Source organism: Typopeltis vanoorti, chromosome 20 (assembly GCF_054136105.1).
Source record: "Typopeltis vanoorti isolate ZY-2024b chromosome 20, IOZ_Tvanoo_1.0, whole genome shotgun sequence".
NCBI lineage: Eukaryota > Metazoa > Arthropoda > Arachnida > Uropygi > Thelyphonidae > Typopeltis > Typopeltis vanoorti.
Window position 1 is genome coordinate 25613460 of NC_143568.1, and position 17181 is coordinate 25630640.

Sequence of the window (17181 nt, forward strand, 5' to 3'; positions counted from 1 at the left end):
TTTGAGGACACAGAGCTGTAGGCTATCAAGTTTTTCATGCTGCAAGAAAAGTCTGCAACTGAGATTCATCAAACTTTGTGCGAGACTTTAGGGGATTGTGCCCCAGCATATAAAACAGTTGCCAGATGGGTGGCCATGTTTAAAATTGGGCATCCTGAGACAACAGATGCCTCCAGGTCAGTATGACCTTCCACAGCGATGCAGTGCATACCATGACCCTTGATGATAGACGAATACCAGCCAAAAACATTGCAAAGACTCTGGTGATATCCAGGGAATGAGTTGGGGTCATTATCCACCAACATCTGGTGGATAGTAGCAAAGTGGATTTCCAAATGTTTGAATGTTTGAAAAAAAGAGAGAACCTGTTGTCATCTCAAGGGATTTTGGATCATTTTGAGAAATCACGTGCAAATTTTTTGGCTTGTATTGTGACTGTTGATGAACCATGGTTTAATTACTGTGACCCAGAGACCACACAACAGTCAATGGAGTGGAGACAAAAGGCCAAAAAACATGGCCAAAGAATTTCCAAACCCAAGTCAGCTAGGAAGGTTCTGGCCAATGTCTTTTGGGATATGGATGTAATCCTTACTAGGTACCTCAAAAAAGGTGAAACTGTTATAGCAGCAGCTTAGTCAACAGCTCTGAAGAAATTGAAGGAAAAACACATTGCACCTGCTCACTAAACCAACAGACAATACAAAATTTGGGCTTTCAATGTCTGTCTCGCCTACCCACATCTATTTCCTATTCCCAAATTTCAAGAAACACTTGAAAGGAACAAAATTTATCACATATGATTAAGACATATGCAGCTGAGGACTGGTTTGTGCAACAAGAAAAAGACTTTTCTCAGAGGACTGTAAATGATGCAGCAACATTGTGACAAGTGTATAACATTTCACAAATGTAGAATAATGTGTAAGTTACATGGTTCTACCTCAATTGCTTCATGGTGATTATCACGACTTTTCAACACACCCTCGTATAAGCCTCCTCTACTCAACTAGCTATGCCTTGCACTTTCTCAGCCATCCCAGCCTATTTCTGGCAACATCCTTAGGAAACTTGCACAGTATATTATGGGAATACAGTGACAATCCAGGTCTGCAACTGACAGACTGGATGCTGGCAACAACCTTCACTTTCTCTATGACAGCAAGCAATCTACAACCTTTAAATCTGGAAGACAGGGATTAGAGACAAACCCCCTGACCTCTGCTTTACCACCACTGACATGGAAGGAACTCCTCTCACCTCAAGCTATCGATACTACTACCTTTTCTCTAATGCCACCACAGATTTACAAATGCTCAGAATATGCAGCTTCCCAATACCTAGTCCAATCTCAGGAAAGCAAACTGACCAAAATTCACTTAAAACTTTGACATAAATCCATCTAAAGGTGATAACTATAAAAGATTCACTCCGCATAGCATTTGGCAAAAGGCACATCCCCAAAGGATTCAAGAATATTTACATGACATGCTGGTCAACTGAAAGTAGTAGTATTCTTCTGGCAGAATATGAATAATAGAACCATCCCAAAACTGCCTTAAGGTCCTTGGATGATGGTAGAAGAGCTCACTGCCATGCAAAAATTAAGACTGCAACTTTACCAGACTAAGTTACAAGGCTTGGTCACCATTCCATTAACTGGTAGGCACCAGTACTCAAAACTAAAGGAGTAAAACCCAAACAGTTGAACCCCAAATTTCCAGATACAGAAAAACAGACCCATTGTTGAATGCAAATGTTTCTGCAGTTTTTCAGTTAATATTCAGTAGTGAAACCATGTTCTTTAACATATAACAGTTTTTAATAAAATAAACAACGTAACTCAACAAATTTCTTAAGTCGGACTTACAACATTAGGGGTAGTTAGTTATTCATATATGACATCATTTTGATACTGAATGATCACTTCTGTACCTCTCTGGGCTTAGAGAGAGAGTAAAGCCTTCTGCTAGAAGTGGTAGGGTTGCAATGCTTTTCCACATAGTTAGTCTAACATCCATTCCCCTGAAAGGATTTGAACCCACAGCCTCTTGGCTAGAAAGCAGATATGCCAACACTTATATAAAGATTAGAAAAAAGTACTTACATATAGCAGATGTTATCAGAACATCACAATTAGTACTTACAAACAAGTGATCAGAAAAACCATTGTATTAATTGCTCTAAGTTTTGGAACAATGCTAGTTGCTTTCACATTCTGTAGTATAGCATACCAAGTCACATCCAAGGTCTGTGGTGGTTAGATTTTTCATGAAGGCAGAAAAAAACTTGGTCTGGGATTAAGCTGTGGTTTCTGTTATATTGTGTGAAGATCTGAAGCATCTCTTTGAACTTTTTTTTTTGTTAAAACAACTGATCGAATACACTGGAAAGAAATCACTGAGCAAGGTGCATCATGCAGTGTAACGAGTTACATGTTTGTAGCTGATATAAATTGGAGGAATACGATGCTCCCAAATCAGTACAATTGTGTAAGGGTGAAATGGCTATGAGAAAGGAACCGATGGAGTTTGAAAGCAGCAATGTTTGGCAAATTGGGCCATCCCAAGTCAACAATCAATGATACCATACTGAGCTGGAAGCACAAGGAATCAACTGTAAGTCCTACCTGCAGTAGACGACCCACCACACTCACCAAATGTGACCATATTATCCTTCATAGCACCATATGCAAAAACCCCAGACACATTGAATGCTGAGTTCTAGGCATTGACTAGAACACAAATTTACACAAAAACCATTCAGAACATGGGTTTCCATGGAAGGATAGTATCCAAGCCTGCTTTGGGTGTGGGGGAGAAAAAAAAAAAATCCAAGACACCAAACATAGCTTCAGAAGCGCCTTCCACAACGTTTAGTAATGCCTTTCATGAAATGAAAGAATTTCAAGATTTTTATGCAAAGTTTAAAATACTATATGCACAAATCTTTCATGATGCAATTCTTTCTATTCACCTCCCCCCCTTCCCTAATGTTAATTCTTCCCACTCATCCAAAGGTCATGAACTTACACAAGATAAGACTTGGTGTGTTAAAGGTTAAATAATCTGGAAAGTCTAGACATCAAATATGAAACTAAGTCATTTCAGGCCTCCAAGATATTCATAAGCATCCCTACCAAAGTCAAATTCAAACCCACAGTCTGTTGGTTGGAGAGAGCAGAGAGACATCGACTCAGTCAACCAGAGCAACAAATTAGGAACGATAAGTACCAAAATCAAGTTTGAGGAGGTTCACTAAAAGCTTCTTATTGCTATAGAGATGGATCAAAGTTGCATTTATCCCCATCATATCCAATATACTTGGCTTCTTTTCCCTCAAATTAATTGAAAAACACCAAAACTGCAATTATTTCAGTCCCCATGTTTTGCTATAGTGATCACAACTAAAACTGGCCTACATTAGATTAGAATATTTAAATTTTAAATGTATAATCATAGTCAAGATATGCATTTGTGATTTTTGTGTAAACCACACAGACAATATACTATTATAGACATATAGAACACATAGGCAATATAGGCTGCTGGTCTGTGTAACTGCTCTCCAATCAACAGGTCATAGGATTGAATCCTGCTATGCACATGGATGTTTCTGATCATCTGTGGGTGGGAAATTAATTTTATTTCCTATGAGGCTACCATCCTGCTTACTGGAGGCCTGAAGTGGATCGAGAAAGTTCTATGTTTTGCCTCTAGAACAGGGTTTCCAGACTGAATAATAATAATTAAAAAAAAAAAAATCCTTAGCCCACTCATGGTACTAATGTACTATAGACTTACCTTTTGCAATTGGGTATCACATAAAGATCAGGAAAACACAGTATAATTTTGCTCTCAATTTTCTTGTGTTCACTAACATGGTTTCTGCCCCCTCCCTCACCAGGCTAGGATAAATTATTAACATTTTAGATTCATTTTACTTTTATATAGTGCAATGGCATGTAGCTTGTATACTGAACGTATGTATGTTTCCTGATGATGACCTCAATACAGAGGTCAAAATGTCGATTATTACTTGCTTAATATTAAGTCAAGTAATTATTCTAACACGTTGTATCTCCATAAATTCTTAATTCGAACAAAAATGGATTAATTATTCCAAGAATGTGGAGGACCCATATAGCAACCAGAATAACCCCAGACAAGAAAATCTCAGTATGAAAGGACTGTAGACATTGTTTAATGTAGTTCTGTTTTTTTTTTCTCACCAGAGGTCAGGCGATGATTATATTATGATTTGTTAATCATAACAAATGATTAACAAACATTTAGATTCATTTTACTTTTGTATAGTGAAGAATGTAACTTATACATGTTTCTTGATGATGACCTTAATACAGAGGTTAAAACGTCAATTGTTGCTTAATATTAAGTAATTATACTAACACGTGTTGTGTCTCCATAATTTCTTCACTATGAATGCTGATCACCATGTAACCTTAAAAGAACTTAAATGAGTATGAGAGTTCAGCCTGTCTGGCATGTTTGGTCTGAGTGAATGTAACACCCATGGTGAAAGACTGTTAGAATTTGCCCATGCTAACAGATTAGTTATTACCAATACTGCTTCCAGAAACACCCACGACAGACCTGTACTTGGATATCTAACAATGATGGGTGAAGGCACCAGACTGATTACATCCTGGCTCTCCAGCAGTGGAAGACACCATCAGTTAGTAAGAGCCAAAGTATGACTAAGACTAGCACATCCTGCTAGACTGGACGCTAGAGTAATTCCTAGTGGATTTACAGAAGAAACATGAACTCTGTTGGATGATTTTTGGAGACATCACCAGATATGCATTAGGAAGGAGCCAAGGTGATAACACAGGATACAGTCAAAAAGCATCTTGGCCCAATAAGAAGACCAAGAGACACAGGGACTGAAGATTATAGAGACTGAAGAGACATCAAGCAGGACAAGTTTTAATACTAATAAATGTGAAGAGATCAGTTTATAAGTCTACCTGAAGCTGTTCACAGTGCATGCGCACACACACAGGAGCACACTGATATCTTAGAGCTCCAGATGAGGAGGCACAATTATAAAAGGATGTTTTATTTAGTTGGTGATCTAAAGCTCAAATCGAATGTCATCAAAGACAGGAATGGAGCATTACTAACAGAAGAATTGGAAATCAAAAAACATGAAAAATACTTTGAGAAACTGTACAACAGAGTGGATAAAGAAAATTTGGAGCCCTCTCACCAGGAAAATTCCGATTTGGAACCTTCTCCACTTACGCATTAAGGTGAAAGAGCAGTTAAGCAGCTTAACAGCAATAAGGTCCCAGGGGAAGAAGGGATAAGTGTTTCATAGATTGATTACAAGACAGGATCATAGCCTAGATGACTGGAAGTATTTTTTTTTTTTAAATTATTACATAAGAAGAGATATCAAGGATTGCAAAAACTATTACTTTAATATCTCATGTAAGCAATATTTTACTGAAGATCATGCTAAATAGGGTTGGGGCAGAGATGCCTGAGGAACAAGCAGCTTTTAGCAAAAGGTAAGGACACCAGAGATCAGATCCTTTGCCTTAGACAGATCATAGAAAAATATACATTTTTCTTTAGACTCCATCTAGTAATGTGTTTCTTAGACTACTCTAAAGCTTTTGACTGTGAGAAGTAATGTAATGAAAAGATGGGTTTCCCCTGAACACACTATCAGGTTGATAGCCAACTTATACAGGGTGCAAGAAGCCACAAAAAGAACAGGTGTTGAATTAACTGATTGGCTTTAGCTGGGAAAGAGAGTTAAGCAAGGATGTTTATTTTCTACTCACTTCTTTAGTATACATGTTGAAGATATCATGCATGAAGCACTGGATGAGCTCAAGACAGGAATTAGGATAGGTGGTAGAATGATCAGTAATCTGAAGTATGCTAATGATACCGTACTCCTATGTAATAACAAGGAAGAACTAGGATAAATTCTTAGTAATATAGAAAGAGTTGAGGAAGTCAGCAAGTTTCAGTACCTGGGTCATTATTAATGTGAAGAATTGCTGTTCAGAAGATGATTAGGAATGGCTAAAACAATAGTTAGACCTGTCTAAAATCTAGATGGATGGATCTATCTCCATGTGAACAAAGTTGAGGATTTTGGATGCAGTTGTTTTTCCAACAGTGACTTATGGATGCGAGACTTGGAACATAAAGAAGTCAGAAAAGAAAAAAGATGGCTGTTAAGGATGTCGTTACTGAAAGGCATACAAATGAATGTGTGTTAGAAAAGATCAGTAGACTTTAAGGCTGCTTAAGGATATTGACAGAAGAAAGTTAAAATATTTTGGAAACATTGAAAGGATGACTTTTCAGAACAGTAATAGAAGGTAAAGTTCCTATAAAAAGAGGAAGGTGGAGTGACTGATCTTCAGAGAGTTGAAGCCTCCAGAAAAGCATACAACAGGAGTACATGGTGAGCATTGGAGTGACCATATGGCATCTGTGGATGTCCAATGAAACAGAAGAGGTATGAGATCACTGTCTTGCTTATAGAGGTCCAAAGTGGCTTGAAAAAGTTCCATGTTTGGCTTCTTGGGCAGGGTTTCCAGACTATTTAAAAAAAACAAGTAAACAATATATACAAAACGGATAAAAACAAAAAAATTCCCCAGTCCACCTACAGTACAAAATATACTATAGGTTTGCAAATAACCTTTTGTTGGTGGGAGAAATGTTAAAAAAAATTATTTTTGTTCAACTCTGTAGAAGGATGAAACACTAATTTTAATGTATTTGTTACATTTTCAAAATAAATTGCAACTGCATATAAGCTTGAAATATATATATTGTATATTATGATTTTTAATAAAGGAGGAAAAAAATATTCTATAGATAACTTCTAAAGGTAAGCACCTCTGAGTGTGCATACCTTCATATCCTTCTATTTCTATTAGAGTGAAATTAGCATTTAGAATTTCAAGCAGGATCAATATACTTTCAATTAAAATTATTGTATAGCAGTTTTTATACTGAAGTAGGGGAAAAACTGCAAGAAAACACCTTTTTCCCAAAATAAAAACTTTATTTGTGAGGAGAAAATAAATGTTTCGTCCAAATACACACAGGGTCTATGAGTTTATTTTGTTGCTATGCAACTTACAAATTAGCAGGAAAAGTGCTCTGTTATCAAAATTTTATATCCCCCTCCCAAAAAAATTACACATGAAAACATTCATCTGAATTTTTTTTTTCTTATGACCATAATTAGAAGTATAAAAGTGTAAGCCAAAAACACTGTGGTCACATTTTCTATCTTTCCCGCCCCTCCAAAAAATAATTTCATGTACACATTAAGAAAGTGAACAGAAATGAACAATTTCAATATATAGGAATCAGGAATCAAAACCTGACACAGCCCTTTACACTAAAAAAAAAAAAAAGCAATCATTATTTATACAGAATATTTTACAGAAAGAGAACATGAACATGTTATTGGTAAAGTAAATGAAGACACTGGTTTAAGACGCTGGATGAAGTTTTTTTTTTTTTTTTTTTAACAATATATACATCCACATTTCATCAATATCCTCAAACAGAACAAAATTATGATCTCATTAAGCAAGTGACTGTTATGAGTATTACTGCACTTTATTTGCTTGATGAAACAATTGTGGAAATTTGTTGGGCAATCCAGTGATATGCTAATACTGTATACTTCTGCATTATTTCAACTGCATGACTAACATACCTCTGCAAATTATCTGGAGACAGTGATCCCCTAGCAAAAAAAAAAAAAAAAAAAAAAAAAAAGGAAAAAAGTTACACAGAAGACACAAATTTATTAATTAAAGTAAAATAATTTAGTTCTTATACTATTCTACAAATTTTTGAAAAGTTGACACGCGAATGCATTATGACAAGGTCTAACAATCATTGAGCCTTTCCGTAATGCATTGATATTTGTATATGTTGAAAAGGAAGTGTACTGTGGCAGGATTTCGTGTATCATCGGTCTCGTATTCAATGTAAAGCTAAGCGCACGCTATCACCGCAGCAGGCTGTATCGCATTGCAAAAATGTGATAGCGCATACTACAGGAGTGCCAGGCCACAGCGCATCGACCTTGCTTGTGACCACACATTTCCTAAAACAGATACCCGAGTACTTCACTCGTGCTCGGAGGTGTTGACAACCACAGGCAGCACGCACTAGCCTTAATAGCACAATCCACATGCAAAGTGAGGAGCACCTGATTTTCAAACATGTTTGAACTTGCTTTTAAAACAAGCAAGCATTTAAAACCATTCCAGGCTCGTTAATTTTGATAATTTTTCACAGACCACCTGTTCACTTTCTGCAGAACACCAGTGTCCTGTGGAACATAGTTTGGGAAATGCTGCACTATGGAATACTAGGAAAGTATTCCATAGTGCAATTCTGATGAATAGTGAAGCTTAAAGATGAAGTTACTTCACCTGCAAAGATTTGTTTGCTCACTCCAGCTTCCCATAATGCATAGCATTATACACATCCAAAAAGATGTGCGCTTTGCATTATGGGCTACTAAGACAACTGATATGAAGTCATGAGCGTATATAAAGGGTGTCCCAAAATTCACACAAGATTTAAATTTTAGCGCCATTTGTGCAATAAAGTGTTGCCAACGAGGAAAAAAAGACAGCGTGACAGTTCAGGGTTATTAAAAATGGAGCGCTACACGAAAGAACAACGCATTTTCATTGTTGAGCAATATTTTAAAAATAACGAAGGTTTGGCAGCTACAGTTCGCAATTTTCGTACAAAATATGGTCGGAATAGTGATTTAACTTCATCAACTGTGAAAAGATTAATTAAAAAAATTCAAGGAAATTGGATCAATTAGTGATCTTATACACTCTGGCCATCCTTCAACAAGTCATTCAACAGAAAACATCGAAGCAGTTCGTGAGAGTGTTGCTGAGAGTCCAGGAACATCAATTCGGCACCGTGGTCTTGAATTGGGCATTTCGAGAAGCTCTCTACAGCGTATTCTCACGAAAGATTTGCATCTTTATGCTTAAAAAGTTCAATTGACTCAAGAACTGAAGTCTACTGACCACACACAGCAAAGAGAGTTCGTTGAATGGATTATGGAACAACAGGTGTATGCTTATTTTTTGAACAAAATCATCTTCAGCAATGAGGCTCATTTTCATCTTGATGGCTTCGTTAATCGACAAAATTGTCACATTTGGGGTTCAGAAAATCCATGAGTGATGGTTGAGAAACAAATGCATCCACAGCGTGTCAACTGTTTGGTGCGGATTTTGAGCTGGAGGCATCATCGGTCCATTCTTCTTCGAAAATGCGGCTGGTAAGGCAATAACAGTTAATGGTGCTCACTATCGCGACATAATAATCCAGTTTTTTGTGCCTAAATTGCAAGATATGGATGTGGACGACATGTGGTTTCAACAAGACGGTGCCACATGCCATGCAGCCCGAGAAACAATTCAATTACTGCACAAGTCATTTCCTGGTCATGTAATTTCCCGTTTTGATGATCAGAATTGGTCGCCCAGATCATGTGACTTAACCCCGTTGGACTTTTTTCTTTGGAGTTTTTTGAAGTCTAAGGTTTATGCCAACAAGCCCACGACCACCCACGCCTTGAAGGAGAAAATTGAGCGCTGTATCAACGAAATTTAGCCACATTTATGCAAAACGGTCATGGAAAATTTCGACAAAAGAGTGCGTATGTGCCAGCAAAGCCGTGAAGGCCATTTATCCGATATGCTATTCCATGCATAACCCTATACTGTGTACTTTATGAATCAACAAGAAATTACAATTTTTAATTAAAAACCTGTGTTTTCTATCAAAATTACTTCTTGCGTGAATTTTGGGACACCCTGTACAAGTAGCTTAGTAGTGAAGACAACTAAGTTACTTCACAAGCAAACTGTTTGCTTGCTTGCACTTGGTAAAGGATTAAACGAGTAATTTCTTGGAAAGTTTAATTTAGCAAAAAAAAAAAAAAAAAAAAAAGTCGAAAGACTGAAAAAAGATACAGATGAACATTGTTGTCTTTGTCAACAAATAGATACAGATAAAAATGACAAAGATCTTTTGGAGGCCTGGAGTAATTATTTTGAGACACTGTTTAACAAGATAAGCTTGTTCAATGTTAAAATATATCAAGAGGAATATAGTCTGGAGCACATTTTTAGTACTGGAAGTAGAAAAATACATCATCAGGTGTAGTAGCTGATATACGAGGTATGATCAGAGATGGAAAGTTTTACATTGCAGTAAGGTCAAAATCCAGATGACTGTCATACGGCTATCATAGTAAACATCCAAATGTGAACTTGAATGCAGAACTGAGGTCAGAATTACAGAAGAATTTTCCTACTGAAAATTCCAAGTAAAATTTATGCAAGAATAATTAAAATGAGGCAAAAAAAACTGTGGAAATGAAACTTGGAAAAGTACAACCTGAAATGAGGGATTAGCAGATCCAGATTTTTATTTAACAATCAAATCACTTAGATCTGTATTTAACATTTCATGTTGTATGTACTTGGGAATGGGACATGTGAAATTCTCTTACTTGTACACCAGGCAGGTAGTGCCACAAATTATTGCATCATTTCTATTAAATCCGAATTTATGTAAGAGATCAAAGAATCTGATGATTTTGTTATGTACAATTATCCATGAACCAATAACTTAAAAAAATAGACAACTGTGTTTAACTAAAACAACTGCTCTAACAAATTGTGTATGAAAATCAGCAAAAAAGACTATGAAAACAGGAATATGGAAAAAATCAAACTGCACAGGCAGATTTAGTGAAGATGATTAAAATTCAGTCGGTTAGGCTTATTAGTGCAATTTATGTCCTCTGCCATTTCACATATTATGAAATACAGTGGTATCTGAATAGGAATCAGCTGTAGCGATAGTGTTCTCTAACTTTTTTTTTTAATCTACTAAAAGTGTACTGGATATTATACATTTCTGCCACAGGCATGTACAATTTCTTAGTTCTTACAACGGGCAATGTTAAATTAATGAGGTTTCCAAAGGCACTTGTGATGACTGCATCAATATGTTAAAGCATATTTTTTTTACTAATATTAATATTGAGAGGCCACATTCTAAACATACCAGCTGTCATACTTGTTCTCGAATTCGCACTACTTGCACACACAACATCCAATAGTAACCCATTTCAATCATACACAACTATGAGTGAAAAATCTAGTTCTCACCCCTTTCTTGATGGCATTCATTCTCAGCTTCCAAGGATTCATTTTACTCCTACTGCATTTATTCTTTGAACTCTAGGGACACATTCCAATACTGCATCATTTAAGTTTTTTTTTTTTTTAAACACTTTCCATACACTGTCAATATTCTTTACATCCAACAACTGATACCATGGTGCATAATTCAGTATGCTCCTCAGTTAGTAATTTCCTACTTTGTAGTTCAGCATATAACCTTTTCTAAATGGAATATTCATGAACTTAACCACTTCCCAAGTGAGTACCACATGGTCACACTGTCACCAATCTGAGGCACAATAGTCATGTCTTGAACTAAAATCCCCTCTGTCACTATAATCAAATCTAACACTATTTGACCTCTAATTCCTTCTGTCACATGCTGACTGAGGAATTTGTCTCAATAAATTCAGTTTTATTCTTCATGAGATTTTACTCCTATCCAATCAATGTCTTCATCACTAGCAACTGGATCTACCAGGTCTGTAACAATTCCCCACTATCTATTTGATCTTGTTAGACTCCACCTCACACCAGATAGCTCCAAATTCACTGCCACATAAACTGTTACTAGTATTGCAGTCATAAGTCTCAACTCTAACTGGATTCAAGTCATGTGATATTAGCAGTGCACTCTCTCCTGTCATATCCATCCTTCCTAAAAATACTGTACCTTTTACACTTGATACCAGTTAGTGTGCCTGATTCTGATAGCCAGGTCTTATTAATGCATACAATCTGAGGTATCAATGTATTGACCAAGGTAACAAACTCCATCCCTTTGTTTCTGATACTCTTAGCATTCAATACATAAACATAACCTACTTGCATGTTTTTGGAAAATTCTTGTCTATAGTCTGTATGACACAGCTGGACAACTTGCAGATCTCTGTTCTTCTCTAGTGCCTTATATGTGCAGACATCTTTGCACATGTTCAAATGGGTCGAATGTACACAAAGTTGAAATTGTTCTCTCCTCGTAATCATTTCCATCATAATGTCTATCCCCCATCGTTAAACAGCTACATAACACTGTTGCTCTTACACACAGATTCTCACCATTCCTCTCACCCTAATTTAGTTTCACTGACTGTTAGGTCTCATACTGATTATTAGTTTTTCAAGACTCCTGATACCCACTCACAAACTGCTAGGCCTCTTCCTTCTTCCTGATGGCGTAACCTCAAAATCTGAAGACTGCATCCAGCAGTCTTCTGGATGCAGTGTTCCACTTCTCCTTCATAAATCCCTGATATGGTTTATTAATACAGACATCTAAAAGTTGAAGCTGACTAGTTAGAACTTCTGGAATTACAGCTAACTGAGTTTTCAATTCCTTGAGTTTATTTTTAACATCTTCTGTTCTGTGAGAACGAAACTGATCTCATAGTAGCAAGGCAGGCTTCTTCAACAGAGCGCCTAGACCAAATGTTATCTATCCATAACTGGAATACATAACTAATGTAACTGGAATGCTCTCACACACCGCCAGGAAGCAAGAAATAAATTGCGTAACTCGGAACAGAGAAAATTTCCAGAAATGAAAGTAATAAAAAACTGAGTATCAGCGTATAAGACGCACCCAGTTTTTCAGATCTATTTTCAAAGAAAAAAAGGTGCGTCTTATACGCCAGCAAATACGGTAACTTAAAAATGCATACATGTATTTTTTTTTTGTCATGTTGTACCATCATTTTGTATATTGTAGTACTTAGTATTTTCATGTAGTACTATCATATCCTGTACACCCCTTGAGGGTGTACATGTCAGGAATTTGATGATATATATATATATATATATATTTTTTTTTTTTTTTTTTTTTTTGACATAATCAAACCAAGTCAAATTTCACATTTTGTTAAAGTTTTTAGGAATAATAATAATAAAAAAAAAGTTTGTTAGTTCAATTTATTTTTACTATTTACATAAGCATATCACTATGTAAATGCATGTGTTGGCATTAATACTGACAACACATGCAACTTTGCTATCATAGTGGAACACTACCTGTTATGTAGTAAGGTCTATCCTGATAATTGCATATTTTATTTTGAAAATGTCATTATGCAATTAAACGTTATGGTCTGTATATAAGCAGACTAAACACTGAAGAAGGTAAATACAGTTTTCATTCCAACAATTCTATATCAAGAGGCTTTCTAACTATTTTCCAATGAAATTTGTGCAGAGTAGAATGGCAGATAAGTTGGCCATCAGAGATACTTAATAGGTAGTATTTCTTTTCAGTTAATCAGGTCTGGATGGAACTGATAAATCAGTTCCATCCAGACCTGATTAACTGAAAAGAAATACTAGGTGTAGAATTAGGGCCTAATTCTACACCAAGTTTAGTAAACTTTCATAAAAAATATACCTGTCAGACCATGCTATGTTCAACCATAGCATGCATTGACGTATGTATCAATTCTGCATTCGGATTTTTTAATTTGATGAGCAGTTAGACTGCCATAACAACATCTAATGGGCTATTTTGAATAATTTCTCATTTCTTGTGTTTAAACTTTTAATTACCTTTAACCCCTGAAGATGTAAGTCAAACGACATACGAAACTTGTTTGGTTTGTTTATTTTTATCTTAATAAAGATGTGGTCACAATACCGAAATCTTTCTTTTTAATCTCATGTAATTTATTGTCAGTGCTTCCGGTCAGGAGTATTGTCATTGGGCAATAAACTCTGAATTTTTATTTTATAAACAAACTGTTCGTAGTCAGTATATTGAAAAAACATTAGCTTATCTAGCAGCTGCATCTAGTCTTTTTCCTTAATTCCAATTTTTCTGGGAATCCAACACAACTGAACATCAAAATAAAGGATCATTTTGTGCAAAAGATGTAACACCTCACCAAGTACTGGATGGGGATTATACACCGGAGAGGAGACAGCTTGTAAAGAACTTGAGTATGTACAAATTGCACTTTTGGTAGGAGTCTGCTTTTGCGAGCTGAATAGCATGCAGCTCTGCTATATAATAAATGCAATCAAGTGAGATCTGGTTTGAAATAGCAATATTGGACTTCCCAACACAGAGAAGACAGACTAGTCCATGTAGGATGATCTGCAAGAGACTTTATTTTTAGGGCATAATTAAGAGAGAATTATTTTTCATCTAAGTGATGGGGGGGTCACATTTCATTCAACGTAAAAATTTTGCACGGGAGAGGTGTGGAAAGTCCTGGTAGCTATCTGGATAATCTGACAATGGATAAGGTTCAACCACCAGAGAGTGCTTCTTCACACTTACAGATCTGTAAACCTGGGAACCATAATCAAGCTTTGAACATACAAGTACACGACAAATGTTAGCTTTCTGTCAAAAATGAGTCCCAAGAACTTGGCCTCAAATGCTACTGGAATAATAGTTTGTCCATTCCTAAACCAGAATCAGTGAAGAGTACATTTCTGGCAGAAGTGCACCCAGTCTTTTCTGCAGAGAAAATGAATCCATAACAAAGAGCACATGAAGAGACATGACTGATTACTTGTTGAAGTTGTTTTTCAGTGACCCTCATATTGCAGGAGTGACAGTAAATTGCAAAGTCAATAACATAAAAGCAAGTACCTAATGCAGAAGGAAGCTGTTCAGTAAATGATTTCATTTTAATAGCAAAGAGGATCACAATTAAGACAGAGCCCTGAGGAATTCCCTCTTCTTGATATGGTGAGATGATGTGCTTCTAGCTTGAATCTGAAAGAAAGTTTTTAATAAAAAGAGGAAAGAGGAGCCTCAGGCCAAGATTAAACAGGCCTGTTAATATGCCATATCTCCAGGTCATATAAGCTTTTTTCATCTAAAAAAATACTGAAACCACATGTCCTTGTTTCAGAAAAACATTTCTTATACATGTTTCTAAATGGACCAAATGGTTCAAGGTTGACTGGTATCTACAAAAGTCACATTATGAGTTGGAAAGAAGTTTACTGCTTTCTAAGTACCAGAGAAGCCTTGCATTTACCATTTTTTCCAAGACCTTACAAAGACAGCTACTCAAAGCAATGGAACAATAATTGTTTGCGTGAGCTGGATACTTCCTAGTTTTGGAATAGCAGTGAAAATGGACTTATGCCAAGAATCTGGGAACTCTTCCATTGTAAATATTCTGTTGTATAGTAAGAGAAGGAGATCTGCAGAAGATGATGAGAGGTGTCTTATCTCAGGACCTACTGCACTAAAGTGAGATAGGAGAAGAGTCTTTTGAGTTCTCCTTAAAAAATGACTGATTGTACAGCTCAATTTAGACTTTCAATGTTAAAAAATTAGGAGGATATGCTGGCAAAGTTTTCTTCCAAAGTGTCTGCAATAACTTTGGGATTAACCACAATACATTCATTATATTTCAAGGCAGACAAAAAAGTGCATTTTGTACCTTTTATCTTCTGGATTTTATCCAAGACAATTTTTACACTGGTTATTTAATTAATGATGTCAATTAGATCCAGGATTATTTTGGACTCTGGCATCTCACATAACGTGCTTTGGTCCATGCATGCTTAAATCCTATTCAATTTGTTGTGGTATAGTATCAAAATATATCCCATGCTCTGTCTTGATCCTTTATGGTTTTATGAAATCCAGTGTGCCAAGCACACTGGATTTCACCAAAGCTTTGGACAGAGTGAATATCAGGATAATGTTTTTGGAACTGTGGATGCTACATGGACAATACAATATATTACACATTTCATTGCTTCATTGATAGGTGTTTGGCAAACTGCTTCAATATTAAATTTTGCAAGATGGGAATCCTTTTCTTTAGTGTTACAATGCAATCAGCATTCATTTTACACAAATTATGGATTCTACAACCATGTTATAAATAATTATTTTAATTTCCCAAAGTTTCGACCTTCATATTAAGGTCATCTGGAGTACACACACACAAGCTAAATTACATTTCACATAGTATGTCAAGACGATGATTTGATTATTTAAATACTAAAGTACATTCCATGGCAAAGAAAACAATAACTGATTATACTTACGTAAAAACATTTTCTTGAAGCCACATTCCAATTACTGCAAAATAATAAGCCAAGTAACTCCATAACCAAACTGAGTATTTTTGTAAAATCTTGCACATGTCAAGAATAGATAATGCAACCATTTCAATGTATTGAGGAAGGTGGTCATTTACCTAAAATAATTACAAATATCAAAAATTAAGTTTAAAATCTAATGCTTGATTACTTTAGTAAGCATAGACTTCATAAAAAATATAAAATAGACTGCTATCCTTGACTAGACTACAAAAGAATGGCAAAAGCATAAACATATTTTGTCTATACTGCATAGCAGTATCATTTCTTACTACAGTTTGATACACTGAATAATGAAAATTCACACGTATTTACAAATGTAGCAATACCTTCAATTATCCAGTATATTTCCAGATTTTTTTTTTATTTTTTTTTTAACACTAGTTAGATGAGAATGAGAAAACTGAAAAGTAGAAATGAAAATGGTTTTTGGAGTGAGTGGTAAGTAGTGTAATTAATGAAATTGTTATTTCACATTATTTTAAAAAAAGACATTCAGTTTCCATCAGTTTTTGGTAAAAAAAAAATATTTTTTTCTTTCGGGGAGGGATGTGAAAGGGAGGAGATACTGTAGTGAAGTAAACATTTCTCATGTAGTATTCTATTAGGAGTCCTGCAGCACACTGGGCAGCCCATGCAAACCGAAACAATGCCTATCAGTACTTCAATATGAATGTGCTTTATTCTCTCAGCCGACACAATTCACTAATTCACCACTTCTCACAAAGAATGTCTACTCCTCATAAACTTACTAACACTAAACATATTCTTACCCAAGTTCCAGGAAAAAATCCCTTGTTTTTCTGCACCCCCCCCCCACCTCACATGGAAAAACAATCTATCATAAGTCCCCTTTTTGAGTGAAATGCGTGACT

General features: G+C 35.8%; 1 protein-coding gene across 1 annotated transcript in view; it reads right to left on the reverse strand.

The window, feature by feature from the left end:
• Positions 1 to 7426: 7426 nt before the first annotated feature.
• The window catches only part of Tmem214 (Transmembrane protein 214), a 367830-nt gene continuing 358075 nt past the window's right edge, over positions 7427 to 17181 (reverse strand). The window contains exons 14-15 of the mRNA XM_090410284.1: positions 16253 to 16404; positions 7427 to 7755 (exon numbers count right to left, since the gene is read on the reverse strand). Of these exons, the coding sequence (XP_090266410.1) occupies positions 7626 to 7755; positions 16253 to 16404 (282 nt within the window). The 3' untranslated portion in view covers positions 7427 to 7625. The remainder of the gene's footprint in view (positions 7756 to 16252; positions 16405 to 17181) is intronic.